Source organism: Artemia franciscana, chromosome 20 (assembly GCF_032884065.1).
Source record: "Artemia franciscana chromosome 20, ASM3288406v1, whole genome shotgun sequence".
Taxonomy (NCBI): Eukaryota; Metazoa; Arthropoda; class Branchiopoda; order Anostraca; family Artemiidae; genus Artemia; species Artemia franciscana.
This window is the reverse complement of record NC_088882.1, coordinates 24519905-24539709: the sequence shown is the minus strand read 5'-3', so window position 1 is coordinate 24539709 and position 19805 is coordinate 24519905. Positions and strand designations below refer to the sequence as shown.

General features: G+C 35.1%; 1 protein-coding gene across 5 annotated transcripts in view; it reads right to left on the bottom strand.

Moving 5' to 3' along the window:
• LOC136039947 (poly(A) polymerase type 3-like) overlaps nt 1–16306 on the bottom strand; it is a 64149-nt gene extending 47843 nt beyond the window's left edge. For 3 of the 5 annotated variants that reach the window (XR_010620598.1, XM_065723954.1, XM_065723952.1), the window contains exons 1-3: nt 16265–16306; nt 7252–7603; nt 445–679 (exon numbers count right to left, since the gene is read on the bottom strand). Coding sequence is in view for 3 of the 5 variants with exons in the window: in XM_065723954.1 (XP_065580026.1) it covers nt 445–679; nt 7252–7595 (579 nt within the window). In the remaining 2 variants the exon portion in view is untranslated. Of the gene's footprint in view, nt 1–444; nt 680–7251; nt 7604–16224 lie in introns of those variants that run through there. The other 2 variants (XM_065723953.1, XR_010620597.1) reach the window with 2 other exon arrangements.
• Between the last annotated feature and the right edge of the window lie 3499 nt (nt 16307–19805).

Genomic DNA, 19805 nt, shown 5'->3' with positions numbered 1-19805 from the left:
CTAATAGAAGAAGTACATTACAGATTGGGAAGAGGATTTTGCCTAAAACAAGAGATGAATTACTTTAAACAAGTCAACAATTAAGCTAAAATGACTATCAAACCAATCACTTGAGAGCTTTACACTCATTTCTGGACTATTCAGTTCTAGCAAAGTGGAGTCATCTGTACTAATTCTAACAAAATAAAATGATGGAAGCATTTATAACTTAAAGTAAGCTTCACTTTGACAAAAACACATTCTAATATCTTAATTAATAAAAGCATCAATTTAGATCCTTGGGCAGACCCAACAAATCTGCTTGTACAAAGTAGAATTACCCCCCCCCCCCTCCATACTTCTCGATTACGTACACAATAACTTATTCTTGGGAAACACGCCCGGCCCCCTTTGATTTCCAGCACAGTATTCAAATATACAAAAGAAAGGAAAATGAAAACCTACCAAGTCCTCGGGAATTTCCTTCAATGCAAGCCTAGCGAAAAGCATATCAATTTCAATACAACTAAATTTCATTTTGATGACAGGGACAAAAGCTTCTTCAACAGCTCGGAGCTCAGTTACTTCCGACTGTTCTTTCAACAGCTCGAAAAATGAGGTAAAATAGTCCGATCTATCCATATGTCTAGGTGCAATGCATAGTGCATCTATATCTGCGCCCTTATTATGCACACCAAGTCTGAAATACAAGAATATAAATATAAAACTATTTCTTGTGTATATACATAAATTTCTATGGTATTTACAACACTACAGGGACAGAAAGGTTTAACCCTCACGGAGAGGAGAGAGATAAGTGAGGGGAAGGGGTCAAGATAACAAAAAAGGCGTTCCCTTGTCCTAAATTCATCCCCTATGAATAACTCATTCGTGTGTTATATATATGATTAACAAACTAAACATTCAGATATTAATCATTGTGAATAACAAGCCTAAAAAGGTAAAATCTGTCATTTTAGGACCCTGACACAAGAATAAACACTAAATGTAAAAGATAATTGACTTCAAGAGCATGCTGTTAGCTCGATTAAGTCAGTATGAATGGAGAGAAAAATAAAACTATTCCTATGATTAAGATGTTCTTGACTAAAAAAGAACATTCGTTTGCAACAGTGCAATATCAAACAACATATATATCATATTAAGAATCAAACACATTAAATTATATACAGTTACAAATATACTATAACAAAGATTGTATCATATGTAATTTTTATGCATATGATTTCACTAATAACCTACAAAACAAATCATTATTTTAAACGACTGGAGAATTTCCAAGAACCTCCCTTTGTTAAGACCTTTTTGTTGTCAAATATAAACTGGAACATCCCTTCAATCAAACAGTTTGTGATAGCAAACTGTAGGTAAGGACCTACATGGCTTAACAGCAGCCAAAACTCTAAACAAGAGCTAAGAGCTCATATGGTATGAGCTCTAATAAAATTCTAAGAATCAATAGATTGATTTAAAAGCAAATATCAGAGGCTTAATGCCTGTCGGGATTTAAAATAAGAGCTCTGAGTCACGATGTCCTTCTAAATATCAAAATTCATTAAGATCCGATCACCCACTCGTAAGTTATAAATACCTCATTCTTTCTAATTTTTCCACTCCCTTCAGCCCCCCAGATGGTCGAATCAGAGAAAACGACTTTATCAAGTCAATTTGTTAAGCTCCCTGACACGCCTACCAATTTTCATCGTCCTAGCACGTCCAGAAGCACCAAACCTGCCGAAGCACTGAACCCCACCCCCTAACTCCCCCAAAGAGAGCAAATCCAGTACGGTTACGTCAATCACGTATCTACGACATTTGCTTATTCTACCCACCAAGCTTCATCCCGATTCCTCCACTCTAAGGGTATGAAGGGTGGGAATTTGTAAAGGAGGGTTAGCCAGATTTACTGGCATTATTTGAAAAATTATCAGAAATCAAACAGTTCGTGATAACGAACTGTAGTAAGGAGCGACCCGGCTCAATAGTAAACGAAACTCTAAAAAACGGAATTTCGACGCTAAAAGATATATCAAAAGAATCGGATTTTTATGCTGATTTCAAATATATAAGTTTTATCAAATTTAGTATTTGTCATCAAAAGTTACGAGCCTGAGAAAATTTGCCTTATTTTGGAAAATAGGGGGAAACACCCCCTAAAAGTCATAGGATCGTAACGAAAATCACACCATCGCATTCAGCGTATCAGAGAACCCTATAGAAAAAATTTCAAGGTCCAATCTACAAAAATGTGGGATTTCGTATTTTTTGCCAGAAGACTAATCACGGGTGCGTGTTTATTTGTTTGTTTGTTTTTTTTTCCCAGGGGTCATCGTATCGACCAAGTGGTCCTAGAGTGTTGCAAGAGCTAACGGAAATGAAAAGTTCTAGTGCCCTTTTTAAGTGACCGAAAAAATTGGAGGGCACCTAGGCCCCCTCCCACGCTCATTTTTTTCCCAAAGTCAACGGATCAAAATTTTGAGATAGCCATTTTGTTCCGCATAGCCGAAAACCATAATATCTATGTCTTTGGGGATGACTTAACCCCCACAGTCCCTGGAGGAGGGGCTGCAAGTTACTAACTTTGACCAATGTTTACATACAGTAATGGATATTGGGAAGTGTACCGACGTTTTCAGGGGGGATTTTTTGGTTGGGTGTGGGGTTCTGGGGAGGGGGCTATATGGGAGGATCTTTCCTTGGAGGAATATTTCATGGGGGAAGAGAAATTCAATGAAAAGGGCGCAGGATTTTCTAGCATTACTATTAAAAAAAAAAAAAAATGAAAATATAAACATGAAAAAGTTTTTTCAATTGAAAGTAAGGAGAAGCATTAAAACTTAAAACGAACAGAGATTATTACGCATATGAGGGGTTCTAAAAATATTTTAGCATAAAGAGCGAGGTATTTAGAAGGATATAAATACTTCGCTCTTTATGCTAAATTATTTTTAGTAATTTCAACTATTTATTCTACGGCCTTTCTGATTCAGGGGTCATTCTTAAAGAATTGAGACAAAACAAGATTTAGTCTGAAGAGCGAGGTATTAACGAGGGGACAAACTCCCTCATATATATAATCAAAAATATAAGAATATAAAAGTTTGTTACGTAAGTTAATTCTTAAGTTACGTATATTTTTTACTAATAAAAACGTTCGTTAAAAATTAAAAGTTCTAGTTGCCTTTATGAGTAACCGAAAAAATTGGAGGGCAACTAGGCCTCCTTCCCCACCCCTTATTTCTCAAAATCGTCTGATCAAAACTAAGAGAAAGCCATTTAGCCAAAAAAAAAAATTAATATGCAAATTTCATTTTAATAATTTATGTACGGAGAGCCAAAATCAGACATGCATTAATTCAAAAACTTTCAGAAATTAAATAAAAAAAACAAGTTTTTTGAAATGAAAGTAAGGAGCGACATTAAAACTTAAAACGAACAGAAATTACTCCTTATATGAAAGGGACTTTTCCTCCTCGACACCCCGCTCCTTGCGCTAAAGTTTGACTCTTTCTCGCAACTCTACTTTTTAAAACAATAAAAAACTTTAGCGTAAAGAGCGGGGTGTCGAGGAGGAAAAGCCCCTTTCATATAAGGAGTAATTTCTGTTCGTTTTAAGTTTTAATGTCGCTCCCTACTTTCAATTCAAAAAACTTGTTTTTTTTATTTAATTAAATAAAAAGATCAGCTTTTTTTCCACTGAAAGCAAAAAGCAACATGGATGCTCCTTCAAATCAATCTAAGGGGGAGGTAGCCCCTATCAAACTATCAATTGGAAAGGAGGTTATATATATCACACGATTCAGAAATAACCAAATTATGTAAAATTAATTTCAAAAATAAGTTGCTTTACCAAATGAAATAAAACCTGAGGAACTAATGCACCTCACCTTCAAGTGCACGTTTTATATATATATATATATATATATATATATATATATATATATATATATATATATATATATATATATATATATATATATATATATTATATATATATATATATATATATATATATATAATATATATATATATATATATATATATATATATATATAATATATAATATATATATATATATATATATATATATATATATATATATATATATATATATATATATATATATATATATATATATATATATATATATATATATATATATATATATATATATATATATATATATATATATATATATATATATATATATATATATATATATCAAATACATTTCTAATAGTTTGTAAAATCTATTCTTTCTGCTTTCTTTTTTTTCAATTTGTTTCAAACTGAAACAGCAACAAAGCTGGTCATACATGGCGTGAAAGAGGTTTCCGCCTCACAAACTGTGTCATCAAATCTGTTGAACATTATGAAAAAAAAGCTGGAAATTAGTGACCTCAGCATAGCCGATATAAGTGATGTTCGAAAGATTGGCAACGAGACAAAGGAGAGAGGGGCATCTTTTGAGGTGAGCTTCAGAACAGTTTTGTTGGCAAAAACAGTACTGGGTGAAAGAAAAAAATTAAAAGGAACAGGTCTCTTCATTTCTGAGTCTTTAACTAAAGTCTTTGACTAAAACTCGAATGCAAAATCAAAATGAAAACTAATGACACAGGTAACACCTCCAAAACTAAAGAAACAAGAGACAATGGCAGAAATGCAAAAATCTCCGTCTGTTACATGTGATGAAGTAAAAAAACGCATTTGTGAAATTAAAGGGACAAGATCAACAGGCCTAGATAAGCTTTCTTTGCAACTAATACGAAAAGTACAACCAACAATCATTGAGCCTCTTACGGTCCTTATAAACAGATGCCCTGACGAAGGTATTTTCCCTACTAAACTAAAAGAATCCAAATTAATTCCACTTTTTAAAGGAGGAGATCCAACAGTAATTGGTAACTATCGACCAATTAGCTTACTTCCAATTTTTTCGAAAATATATGAAAAGCTTGCTACAAAAAGACTATATGAATACTTTGAAGCTAATAAAATTCTTTCTGATAAACAATATGGATTTTGGAAAAACAGATCCACTGAACTCGCAATTACGGATCTTATAATGAATATAAAATCAGCGCAAGATGATGGTTTATATTCTCTGGCGATTTTTCTAGATTTAACAAAAGCTTTTGATTGCGTTGATTTTGACATCCTTCTTGAAACATTAGAAGGATATGGGATAAAGTCGACGGTTCTTGAATGGATTCGGTCATATTTAACAAATAGACGTTGTAAAATACTTGCTAGTGGTATCTTATCAGATTCATTCGATGTAACTAGTGGGGTGCCCCAGGGATCAGTTCTTGGACCATTACTTTTTTTAATTTATGTGAATGAACTTTCGGCTGATATCCCCTTTGCATATATAATAAATTTTGCGGACGACACAGTACTATTTCTAATACATAAAAACCGTGAGCAACTAATTACAAACGCTGAAGTTTGCCTCCAGGCAGCAACCAAATTCTTTGAAGAGCGGCTGCTTTCCCTTAATACAAAAAAGACGAAGTATATCATTTTTAAACATGGAAATGACCCAGTTTACGATAGCAAGATAAATACGGCAGACCACGAAAAAATCGAAAGAGTTGACCACATTAAATATTTAGGTATAATAACTGATGAAAAGCTGGATTGGGCAATCCACATTAAATTTCTTTGTATGAAGCTGTCAAGAACTGTTGGTATTCTCCATAGACTGAAATTTATTTTTCCCCTTAAAATATTACTGATCCTATATTTTAGTCTATTCCACTCATATCTTTTATATGGAATAAGCATTTGGGCTTCAAATTATAAGTCAGAATGGAAGCAAATTCAAATTCTTCAGAATAAAGCTATACGTGCAATTTGCAAGCTTGAGCCTCGTCAGAGTGTGAAGGCGTTTTTAATAAGACTTAAGATATTAAATGTGGCTCGACTTCGAGAAAAAAAGATTGCCGAAACTTTATATAAAGTAAGCACAAATACCGCACCTGAGTCGTTTATGTCAGTTTTCAAAGGAATGATGAAATTCACCAACATGATACTCGGCATGCATTGCAACTAGTTACAGAAGCGAGACGTCTCCCGTCATCTGGTTTTTCAATTAGATTTACCGGACCGAAAATATGGAATTATTTGCCAAATACTTTGAGAAATGCTAATAGCCTACCAGAGTTCAAAAGTAAGACTAAAAGCTTCTTAATGGAAAACATTGAATTATATCCTAATTTCTTTTACCGATAGTTCTCTATGTTTTATTTTATTAATTTACGTTTGTTTCTTTTCTTTTCCCTTCTTCTTCTTTTCTCTTCTTACCTTATATTTCTATTCTTGATGATTGAATGAATACTGTCACCCGTTACGGGCAGTGCTCTCTTAGGGTGTAGTTAGTTTATAGTGTGTGATTTGTTTTTTTGTTATTAAACGAATTGAAAAAAATGAACTGAATTGAACACCAGTGTACATAAATTTTAAAGTAGAAATGATAGGATGTTTTTGGGAGGGGGGGTCCAACTCTAAACAAGTATATTTCAGGTTAAATATCCATTTTCCTGAAAATATAAAATATACCACTAAAAATTTATATGGGTGGCATCTATGCTTCTCAATAAAAAGAAGGAATCCATTTATAAAATTATTAACCAGTAAGTCTCAAATTCATTACAGTAAAAAAAAAATTGGAAATGCAAAGACAAATAAGTAGGGTGAATGTTTCAAATTCTATGTTGCCTAAAGGTGAACAATACATATAGTTTATACTAACTAGTAGAATATCCAGATTTTCTTTGGGGGAGGGACTTAAGGGTCTTTTCACCTGTGTTTTTAAAACTGATTTACAAATAGAATGAACATTTAATTGTTTTCTTTCTTTAGAAGAGATGGTTTTTAATAGCATTTTTATAGCCTATTTACATGTCAGAGAGGTGTAAATAAAATAAGCATTCATGCAGATAATTAGAAGGGGAAGTGTCCTATACATCCAAGAAACTTTCCAGGTAGGAATATTGATTCTGATTATGAGCCTTATTTAGAACAACAGTGGATATCAATAAGCCTACCTGTAACTGCCCCAAGACCAATTTTGGATTTTCAGAACCAGAAACTGCCCCTCCCCCACTTTATATTCTCCTAGTGAGTCTAGTACTTGGATTAAAAAAGAAAGTATAAGAAGCATTTTAAAACAAATACCATAAGAAGATTTTATAGCCAGAACATGGTACTATTTTAGGTGGAATTTATTTGTTATAAATAAAATCTTACCTGTAGGATCCAAAGGTATGAATTTTTCCACCAACATTCTCTACTACTGATGCAGGAAGCTTTTTAACATTTTCTGACAAGTCTCTAATCCAATCTTTGACCAGATCATTGAGCTTAGAAAGAACTTCAAGTCTATGCTTCATTTCATCATCTGACTCAAAACAGCCATGGGCTTTGAGTGTTTCTTCAAGCTCTGTGGTTTTCTGTATATCAAATGGCTTTGGTCCAGCTAGGCTAATTGCTGAAGTCATTCCAAAGGTTTTTGGCTGCTCATTTTGAACAACAGGTTTGCTTTGTAGAATATTCCCAGATGACGTATGGTGAAGAGAATATGTATTCCACATCTTTTTCACTATAAAAACAGATAAGATAATAAACAGTTCTAAAACTTTGAAACAGAGATTGGAGTAACAGTTCAAGAAATCAAAAAACTTCTAATTTTTGATTTCAACAAATATTTATTTGCCTAGTTCTTGCTACATGCTGAATTTGTAGCACAATTTTTACTCTGAGCAATGGAAAGGTGATGTTTTGTGAATTCATCATTGTGAAATGTTATTCCATGTACTGTAATTGTTGAGAAAACAAGTGGTAAAAGTCTTTGGATAAAATGGGCAAATATTTCTTTCAAATGTATATGGAATTACAAGTAGAGTGCCTCAAGGAACAGTCCTGAGCCCAACTCTAGTCAATATTTTCATTAATGATGCATCTCGTGAAATCAAAAATAAAATAAGCATTTGTGAAGATAATTAGAAGGGGAAGTGTCCTATACATCCCAGAAACTTTCCAGGTAGGAATATTGATTCTGATTATGAGCCTTATTTAGAACAACTGTGGATATCAATAAGCCTACCTGGTGAACCAATGTATATTGGTACGATTTACAGAAGTCCAAGTTCCTCTAATTAAGAGAAATCTCTCTATGAAGTTGTAAAACTGATTGACAGAAAATTTGCACTTACTGGAAACCTTTTCATAGCTGGGGATTTTAACCTACCTTCCATTCAATGGAAAGATGGCTGCAGCTATTATGGACAGAAATCAGTCAAATCATTTCTTGAATGCATTGCTAACAATTCACTTTACCAAGCTGTAAACTTTCCAACTAGGTACCAGGATAGCCAGCCATGATCATTATTGGACCTTGTAACAGTAGGTGACCATGAAGTGTTATTAAATGTAGCTGCACTACTGCCCTTTGGTGCAAGCAATCATGCTGCTATACAGTCCTCCCTTAGATTGTACCCTGAAAAATTAGTCTTTACCTAACATGTTTATAGAGATTACTCTCTAATGAGGCAAGAGTTGGCAGGGTGTGATTGGTCCTTTATCACTGAGAATGATAATAAAAAGAAAAGTATAGGAGACTACTATAAGCAAAATACACATAATAAGAATAACTGCTCAAAATATACCAAGACACAAAATCAAGTCAGAAATCCATCAGGAAGCTATTTGAACAGCATGAGGAGGCTATAGCAGCAGGAAGCAAGTCAAATCCAATGTACTTTTGGAATTATGCCTCAGCCCATAAGCCTGGCAGACATGGTGATGAAACTAAAGTTTACCATTGCTTTTACTGAAGTATAATTTTTGTTTTGTGTTTTGTAGTGTTGCTTTTGAGTTGTCATTTCTTATATTTGTATCGCAACAAGCCTATGACTTTCTCCTGTTTCGAATAAAACAAAAAAAATAAGTAGGCCTAAATAAAATATTTAACAGAGTATTTGTTAAAAATACAGAAGAGATAATAATGAAGACTTTTTTCCAAGACAGTGAATGAACAAAACCTATTTGAATTAATTGGCCTTATATCTAGGGGGCATCATCAGCAAAGAAAATAATAAAAAATAACAAACAAAAAACAATTACAATAAAAGTTATTGGTTAGAAATCCATTTTTTTTATTAAAATAGCCTTGGCATCATTACTTCTTACAGAAAAGTTCAGCCAAGACTGTGTGATAAAACCTAACATTTTACATGCTAAAAAGGCTCATTCATTTCACTAACTGTATTTATTAAAGATTGGAATATTTTCTGATTGTGATGTTTGCCTTCTCTGCAGCTAATCTTGTAGTTCTTTTTGGATTGGGCTTGTTTTTATTGGTTCCCATTTTTGTTTTAATTTGAATTAGATTATTTTCTTTAATTAATTTTATGTACATAGTAGTCAGAGCGCCAGATTCTGTATCTTGCTTATTTCGATTAGTACCCATGCTGGAAGGTACAAAAATGTTAAGGGTGGATTCCATGGTAGTCGACCATGCTGAAAACGAATATCGTAGGGCGCATGTTCGCCGTTGGGGCGTTTCTGAGATATAGGCCAAAAACATCAAATTTGGCCTATAATGGGGTTCGATGATTCTAAATTTTTTTTACAGATAAGATTGGTCAAATCCAGCGTACTCTTACATCAATAGAAAGAAGAGACTTGGGGCTACACGAATATGATTTCTGTTTGTAAAAAAAAAATTAAAAATAGTACACTTTTTACTGCAGTTTAAAAAAAAGTCAGATTTTTGTCAACGAATTTCTAACAGAAAAGCTAAAAACTCGAGATTTTTTCATTATAAAGTATTTTTTTATATAGAAAAAGAAAGCCCGTTTAATTCCGAACACATTGAGCTAAGAATAAAAGTTTAAATTATTATATCTGGGGGGTCTGCAACTTTTTTAGCGAGTGTACCCGATAATATGAATTTTGTTAAGTAACCTGCTACCTAGCGGGAAGTTGATTGATAAGCTAAGCAGAAGAAATTGATCAGCAGAAGATGAAAAAGAAAAGTGAGTCAGGTAGGCCAAGATAAAAAAAAAAAAAGTTACTTCAGGTTGATTCAACATGTGATTCTGACGCAAATACTGATTTGCTGATGGATGATAATGAAGAATATGATGCAAATTTGGAAGATCAAAAAACAATTTTTAAAGAAATAGAATTTTTAAAAGCACTTTTGGTGTTATAAAGTTTGCTGGAAAAATGAGTGTAATTTTTCTTTACAGAAGTAAGAAACTTAATGAAAGTAATTTACCAAATTAAATATCACAATAAACCAGGTGATACTGACTAATTTAGATTTATAAGGACTGATAAAAAGGCATGTTAAATTGATCAATCAGATTTAGTATTGGAACTTCCAGTTATAGTGAAAATGCTTGTCAAATGGAACATCTGTGATTTGAAATTGAATTGTCAATATTTAATCTAATATTTTGCTTTTCCTTCATGAAGCACCAAACAACCATGCAACAGTCAAAAAATCTCTGCGAACGTTCACAGCAATAGGTAAAGCTGTCGGATGTGACAATACGGTGGTCATGCAAGATCTCTTCATTTATCAACTAGCACAGGGAGTGAAAAGTAAATAACCGGATGACTTCAAAAACGTAATCCTACAGATGGGAGGCTTCCACCTCCTGCTCAACTAGCTCAGCTACTACCAAGATATCAATGCCTACTGCATACTGTACGAGGTCTTGCTAGCCCTCTACTGGGAGTCCTTGGAAGAGTATTACTCCAAAGCACAAGAAGACTTATCCTGTCTGGACCAGTTGGGTAGTGCCATTGAGTTATTCAGGACTTCATTGGCAAACGGTGCTAATGCGCATATTGCACTTCAGAAGGCAAACGATACCTTAATCACTTTGGCTCCCATAATGAATGGCTTTGAAACCCTTCGAAATGCGTCACCCATGTTTGCTTTCTGGCGGTAGTTCTTGGAAATACTTGAAATAGCGATGCAATTCAATCATGCTGAATGAAACTGTGACTGGGAGTCTCATTTGACAGCAACTGCTTGGATGTTGCCATACTTGGTGGTGGCTGACCATCCTCAGTATACAGGATGTCTCATACAGTACCTATATGACATGCAAAGTTTGCCACAAACCTTTCCTGATGTACATAGAAGGCTCATGAAAGGATACTTCACAGTGAAGAGAATGCACACCCGGTTTACAGCCACCTGTTCCGACAAGATACTGGAATGTACAGTGAACAAGGATGCAAAGACGATGGCTGGAATAATAGGAGAACAAATGGATGAGAGACAGACTGAAGCTTGGATTCTTACCTTACTGATTTCCACTGCCATCAGCAATGGTTTCCTGCAAGTAGTCAACTTATCCACAGAGACACGATATCACAAAGACAATCAGTCGATGACAACGCAATTACAACTTTCACAAGATAGAGTTCGAGACATTTTCATTAAATGTGGCAATCTGTTCAGCAGAGTGGACTTCGACCTAGTGGATATTGTGATGTCAGAAGCTGTGGACGATGAGAAGATTGTTTCTGATATTACTTGGATCCACAAAAAGGAAAAGAGGTGGTTGAGGACTTTCTGTGCAATAGGAAAGACAATGTGAAAAAGGTTGTACTCTGCACTTTCCCTACAGAGAGAAAAACTCAGAAAGTGAATGGTGTCCCTAAAACCGATCTCCTGAACTCTGAAGTAACAGCCTTAAAGAGAATCATTACTGCTCAGTTGAGCTACAGCAAAGAAAAGGAGAAAGCCCTTGCAAAGATTCTCACAAAAGAGATTCTTCCTTTCCCTCCATCCATTTTTGAATATCTTCTGCAACAATCAGCCAAGACATCCTCTGGCTGAAAAATGAGGGTGGGGAACAAAGCTGTGCTGTTGAACTGGCTAAGAAAAAAAGGAGGACTTTCAGCTTGGCCGGCCACTTTGAAATCCAAAGAAACAACATCAGCTACAGTACACATCATTGACCTAATGTCCAAGATAAGGTCATATCAGCCTGCCAGGTTTGAAACAGTCAAATCCTTTGTGGAAAGACTGCTTCTAACATTGCTGAATTATCTTCCAGTGGGTATTCCTGAAGTCCACATTGTTGCACATTGGTACAACGGGCTGTTTGGGAAGCTCATGGAGAGTTGATCTCTATGAAATCAGCATGCAGACTCCAACAAGGGAAAAAGAAAAACCTCCAGATTTCTGCTCTTAGCACAATTGAAGAATGGGATGCCGTACTTGCAAGCTCAGCATCTAAAAGCCGGCTCCTCAAAATTTTGTATGAAACCTGGGAGCAGATGAGTGATCAGCTTCCAAACGCACTCAGCCTTTTTCTCTCAGGTGGGTTCAAGGAGAGATTCAAGGTGTCTCTGGTCAAGCATGGCTGATGTCCAACTTGACCAGAACACTGTTACTACAAAGAATGCTTGTCCTCCAGCCACAAAGAGGCTGACCAACACCTTATGACACATGCCAAGTATGCTAGCTGTTATGCTTGTAGCAGCGTAGCATCGTTGTGCATGCCAACGACACAGACATGGCAGTAGCCTGTGTTCATTTTTTGGAAGAGCTTCAAGCTGAAGGACTGAGTGAACTTTTCTTGAAGTTCCCGACTTACATTATCCCAGTACACGAGCTGGCAGATGGAGTCCACTTGTCCAAAGAGGAGCAGATTATATTACCATTCGTGCACTGTCTGCCAGGTTGTGACACAATGAACTTTTTCTTTGGCGTTGGGAAAGCTTCTTTCTTAAACACTGCAGTGTTTCCAACTTTTGCCTCAAAAATGGTGTCTGTGATGGAACAGATCAAGGATGCAGAAGGGAAGCTTTCAGTTAACACATTTAGAGAATTTTACGACCTATCAAAATTCCTGGTCATTGTAAACAATACGGTTAACAGGCTGGATTCAATTCACTGGCCAGTGTAAGGGCTTACATTCAGTGCCAGAAACAAGATGTGAAAAGACTTCTCCCTTCTGATGACACCTTCAAGCCATGCATACGAAGAGCCATATTCGCTACATGGATAATCTGGTCATCAGTACAGACTTGGCCGAGCAGTCCAGATCCACTTCTCCTTGGATGGAAGATGGCTGAAGGGGGAGTAGATGCTGTTGTCTCAAACTGTAAAGAAGCATCAAGCCTGGAATATTACTGCAGATGCAAAAGTGGAAGATGCAGGAAAGGCTGTAGCTGCTCAAAAACGAAAGGATGCTGCAGCTTATGCTCCTGCTGTGGAACGAGGAGGACATGCAGGGAGTCTGACCTTGCCCCATCTGAATTCTCAGAAGAAGAAAATGAGGAATATTTGTGAAAATTTTATTTGATACCTTTTACTTTTAATTACAATAGGTCCCTAATCAGTTACTATTACCCAATTTTATGGGCAGGCCGAGTAAGACAACTCCAATGTGCCAACTGAATCCATCTGTGAAGCAGAATTCTATTATGTAGTAAATAGCTCAGTCGTATTACTGGCAAATCAGGTCCCAAAAAGGTAATTGCAGACGCCTTAGTACACCAGAAAACATATTCTTCCATTCTAAAAAAAAAAAAAAAAAAAAAAAAAAAAAAAAAAAAAAAAACTTTTTAGTCAACATTTTTTTTAAACCCATTTTTATTTTTAAGTAAAATTAAAAATTTTTTAAACAGTTATGAAGTTTGAAGTATTCCTACCCTTTGAAGAAAAAAAAAATATGTCCCTTCACAATACAACTAGTGATCATTTCAGTGACACTACAAAAAAAATTCGTAGACCTTTTAAAACAAAAATAGTTAATATGTTTTTAGCTCAAATTGTACAGAATTGAATGCACTTTCTTTTCGAATATGGAAAAAAATTTGTTACCTTGAAGAAATTTTCGAGTTTTTAGCCTTTCTTTGAGATATTTGTTGAATTTTACAGCACTTATTTTGAAACTGCAGTAAATAGAGAAAAAAATAGTGTTTTTTTTTTAATTTAAAAATCATATTCTTGTAGATCTAGATCTCTTCTTTCAATTGATATAACATTACGCCAGATTCCTCAACCCAATAAGTTGCAAAAAAATCCTGAATCATCACACTTAGTTATAGATTAAATTTGGCCTATATCTCAGAAACGCCCCAATGGTGAACATGCGCCCTACAATATTCGTTTTCAGCATGATTGACTACCCTAGGATTCGTCCTCAGCATTTTTGTACCTTCCAGCATGGGTGGGTGCACAATACAGAATCTGGCGCTCTGACTATAGGGTTGAGTGTGTACTCACCCAAGTCTCTATTTAGGGATGTATTATTATTTTAAGTTTTGTTTGATTTTGATTGCCTTGCAGACAGTTTGTTTGATTCCTAGGTCATTGCATTGTTTTGTCAAATAGTACATAATGGTTTGGATTTTCAAAATACAATTGCTTAAAGCTGAATCAAAAGATATGGAGATATTTTCAGATGTTAATACTTTTTCAATGCTTTCTTTGTGTAGCTGCAATCTTGTTCCCAAATTTTGGTGGTAACAATTTCCACAACAACATGGTATTTGATACACTCCTCTTAGACAAGTAATTGGGGTTTTATCCTTACAAGAATTTAGAAGGTTCATTATACTTAAATTACTTGTGAAGACAACACATAAATTATTTTTTAAACAAACTTTTTTTCAGTTTTGAAGTAACTTTTGAGATATAAGGTAGGTAAATTGTGCTTGTGATTTTATTGAAATCATTTACTAGTGTGGGATTTAAGGCTTTAGAAGAATGTATCTTTAATCTTTGAGCAATAAAATTATTTATTAGAGAAATAGGATACATGTTGCCAAAAAGTATGTATGTAATAAAATTTAATTCTTTTTTAACATATGGCTCTGAACAGATATTAAGTACTCTACCCACAAGAGATATTACCACACTTTATGCCAATCTATATATACATAATAATATACTGTTTGTTTGTCTGTACCTTTTTTAATCAACTGCAAAATATAAAACAAAAAAACTAAAAAAGAAAACAATAAAAAAACTAAATAAAACTATGCAGTCAAAAATTAGCACCTTGTATATGGGTGTTCAGTGCCTCAGCAATGCATGGCAGGGGTCAGCAAGTCTTTAATAAATACAGTTAGTGAAATGAATGAGCCTTTTTAGCTTGTAAAATGTTAGCTTTTATTACATAGTCTTGGCTGAACTTTTTGTTAAGAAGTAATAATGCCTAAGCTATTTTAATAAAAAATTGGATTTTTGACCAAGAACTTTTATTGTAAGTGTTTTTTGTGTTATTTTTTATTATTTTCTTTGCTGATGATAGCCCTTAGATAAAGTGCCTCATTATTCTCTCTTCTGTATTTGTATTATGGAAAGGTAGTGTGGTCTTTGTCATTATATAGTATTTGTTATTTAACATCTAGCATAGCCTAATCACTTAGGCTAAACCAGATATCTTGAATATATGCAGCAAAACCTTTAGAACAGATCAAACAATAAGAAATATAATATTAGGGATAGCCTATACATGCATCAATCAGGGGATATGGGTACATTTCTAGCATAATGATTGTTAGCCTATGCTGAAAAACAGCATAAGACAAGAAATTTGATTGTATGATTTTTATTCTATATTTTGAATATATGCTAAGCAAGGTAGAAGACCTAGCTTCAGTTTTGAATTGGGGTGGGTATAAAGAATGTAGACTACCAGCAAATGTTGAAATAATCTAAATAAAACTAAAACGTAAGCTAAATTCCAAGGTGTCAATGCTGAGTGCCAACACTTTAAAACTTTGTGGAGGGAGTCCTCTACACCTATACCCCTGAGTCAAGGACTAGGCTAAATATGGGACCATCAGAGGGTTAAGGTGAATTGCCACAAATGAAACTTTAAGCAAATAAATTATATAATAAATATGTCTGGAGAACAGTTAGGCTATTCTGTAATTTTACCAACTACACTTTAAATAAGCTTCAATGTGTTTTTACAGGCCAGCAGCTAGTAAGTTAGACCCATCCTTTATTATATATAGGTATGAGAGGGGAACTTAATTGTGACAACGGTAATCACTATGTTTACTAAATGAAAGGTTGAATGGAATATTCATCTTTCAGTCAACCTAAAAATTAGGCTATAAAAGGAAAAACCCAGAACTATTTTGTCAAAAGAAGAAACAAGGCACAAGCAAACGGAAGTAAAACTCAATAAGGCTGGGTAGACCAAGCATAGACAAGTCCTGTTTTTATACTAGACTATTATCCGAAAATATTCCGACAAGTGGGTCTTACAAATAGGAAGGCAAAGCAGACTAATTTCTTCTCTTTCTTGTGAAAACCGAGGGAAACAAATTATTGTAATAGATAGATGTCGCTAAAGTCGCCAAGAGAGATGCCGCAAAAGAAACTGTTAATCTTATTTACAATAAATATGATGGCAAAAAGGGCGTAAATCATCTTAAATTTATTCTACCATAAGGGTAGCATATTTTTAAAAGAAGCAAGATGGAAAACAATAAAGAAACTTTTAACTATTAAATTTAAGTCTTCGAAATCACCAAACATCTTGGGTAAGTAAGGCAAAAGTCTTTGCAGTCAAAATTTAAATTAAGTAATTTACCATAGTATACGATTATTCCTTGAGATCGTGTATATAAGTTTATTTTAGCGATTCCCAAGGTTCTGTCTCATATTTTCGATCTTTCATGATCATATGGAGTTTTAGTATATTGCCCTTTTGATATCCGCCAACGATTGTTTTATAGAAATAAAATCAATAAGTTTTACACGTCCTCCACCACGGGATCCATCGAGCTTGGGGCTCGTGTGTGATCTAAAGACAGAAAACTTATACCTTTAGAGGATTTAATTCTAGTTTGTCTTTCTTTGTTTAAAGGATAATATTTTTCAGCCAATTCTTATTGTAAAGGTAATAATAAGATATATTAAGTGGTAGTTCAGAATCGGGAAGGGCCAATTCGTAACTACCTACGGTTACAAATGGATATTGTTTAAATGAAAGCTCTTTAAAGACTCAAACTGGTATATTTTTTCTATCAAAATACGACTTAAAGCTGACACGGAATGCTACTGGTAAATGGGATAATAGGACTGATTCCCTTTCACAGTATCGTACAAAGAACAATTATAATTTTTTTCAACTTATTTTCAGAATCCAAAATTACTATGGAATGAAAAAAAAAATTGACCTGAAATTGTTCATTCTACAAGAAATTATGATGCGAAAATTACCAAGAATTACTATTTTTACAAAGAAACAATGACAAATTAATTTCCGAAGAAAGGTAGATTTGTTATACCTTGTTTAGCTTAGGATCTTACGGATATTTTGTCAAGAATATTTTACTTTTTACAACAGAACTTCACGGAAACAACCAAACTTAAACGAATATACATATTTATCAGTGAATTGAATTAAAAAGTTGAAAACTTTTGCTTTTCGTTGATATTTTAGGCGAACAAAAATTTAAACTGACAATTTTAATGTTTCAAGAGCCTTTATCTATACATTAGGACATATTCAATTCCTGTTTCCGAGGTCCAAAGATTTATGAAAAAGCTTTAGGGGAAGGTGAGTGTATTATATCATTTGGACTAAACATTAAGAGCACGTGCAATTCTTCATGATCGGCCTTAGTCTCGATCAATGGTGTCAATTCACGAAAATGTTTGAGGTTGGGGGGGGGGATTTGTTTAGATTTTGTACTAGAAATAAAAAAAAACAAACAATTCCTGCTGCTGCTAATGCAATCTGCACTATGGCAAATGGTTCTAAGCATTTCTCCTCCACCCTAGAAAATACCCCCTGCTGAAAATATCCTACACAGCAAGGCCAGAAGTAACTAGGAAAGAGTAGAAAGAGACTAGTTGATTACGATTTGGGCTGGTGTTAATACATTGGGAACAGTCCCTCCTTTACTAATTCCCCCGGAAAACAGTGTCCGGAAATTTGACTCAAGGGAGCTTTACCAGGAACCATCATGATCAGCTCAGAAAATGCTTCTGGCTGGGTGACTACCTCCCTTTTTTGCTTTACTTGCAGCATTTTATCAATCAATTAAAAACCTCCAAGCAGTCACCTGTACTTCTAAAAATAGACCACCAGATCAGCCGATACACCATTGAAGTGTTTGCTTCATCAAAATAAAAATAATGACATTATACTTTAAACTGTCCCTGCCCACACTACTCACAAACTACAGCCTCTAGAAAGGATGGTCATGGAAACCCTTAAGGCGTACAACAACCCTCACAATTTTTATGACTAACCATAGATATAAAACAATATCAGCGTATAACATTGCGGAGCTGCTGGGGAAAGCATTTCCAAAGGCTTTCACCTATGCTTTCGTTTTAAAGCATCCTCTGGCAGAACTTAATAACCCTGCCTCACGTAAGAATTTCTTGGAAAGTAAGTGTGGTGAGTCCTGCTCTCATATTGTAGATCTAAAACCAAGAAAAAATGAATGGCGCGTTAGAAAGCGGTTCAGGCACTTGCATCTGCCCTAGCAAGAGAAGATAAGCCTGGTGCTGTTAAAGTCTCTAATCCTTCGTTCTATGGTATAATTCTTTTCATTCCTGAGGATGTCTCCGCCGACGACCTCTCCACTCGTATAAAAATCTGTACCAAAACCGAGAAAATCCATTCCACTCGGATGCACAAACTGTACTTCGAAATTAAAGAACACCTGAATGAGGCTATCCAGTCTCCTCTTACGTTAGGTTATGAGAGACTAAGCATTTCCGAATATAAGTATATCTCATTGCGATGGTACAATTGTGAGCAGTATGGTCACCCTGCAAGCATATGTCCCAATCCTGTGCGTTGCTCCCAATGTGGGGAAGACATTCCAACTCAAAGAGACTCCCTGTATTAACGACCTTAAATGTGCCCGCTGCAGCTCAATAAACCATCCTTGCTACAGTATTAAATGTCCTGTTGTCCAGAAAAACCTTAAACAGTAACCTTGACGAATGTAAGCATTGCTAGCTGGATAGTAACGGTGGAACATTAGATAAGATTACCCTTATGGAGAGCCTCATCTTATGCAATGATTTCGTTTGCCTGCAAGAACATTTTTTCGTTCGTAAATCTTTAAGCCTGCTGCAACAGGGCGACGTAACCAAAGTGTTCTCAGTTCCAGCCAAGGCCTCGGAACGAGGCAGACCCTCCGGTGGTGTTACCTTACTTGTTAACAAGCGTCTGGAACCAAGCCTTTATGCAGAAGAATCTTTCTTTGTCCCCGTGCAATTAAACACGGCGGTGGTTTATTCCGTCTACATACCAACGGACTACCGGGACTTCGCGTCAGACGATAGATTTACCCCAGCCTGTGCCAGTCTTGAAAGATCAATAAGCTATTGTGCCTCTTTAGGTTTGTCCGTAGTAGTTGCTGGTAATATGAACTGTGACTTGTCCGATGCGGCCAGTCCCAGAGCGGAACTTTTGCTTGCTGTGTGTGTGTACAGACTCGACAGATTGACAATGACTCTCCCTTCACTTATATCCATAATTCCGATTCAACATCGTCCTTGGACTTTATGCTTTGTTCTCCTGTGTTTATTCCTCCTGAATCATACCATGTCGATTTTCTTTTGGAACTTCTGATCATTTTCCTACCCTGAACAGTTTTGCCGTCGATAGTTACAAGTCCCAAAACCGCGGTAAGAGTTGCAAATGGTCAGTAAAGAAGGAATGAAATAAAACCAATAAAATCTTATACGCTACAGTGCTAGATAATACACCTTTGAAAATCAGAATACCCTTCCAGTTACTCCAGCGGGCATCCAGTCAACCCAAAGAAGAGAAAAA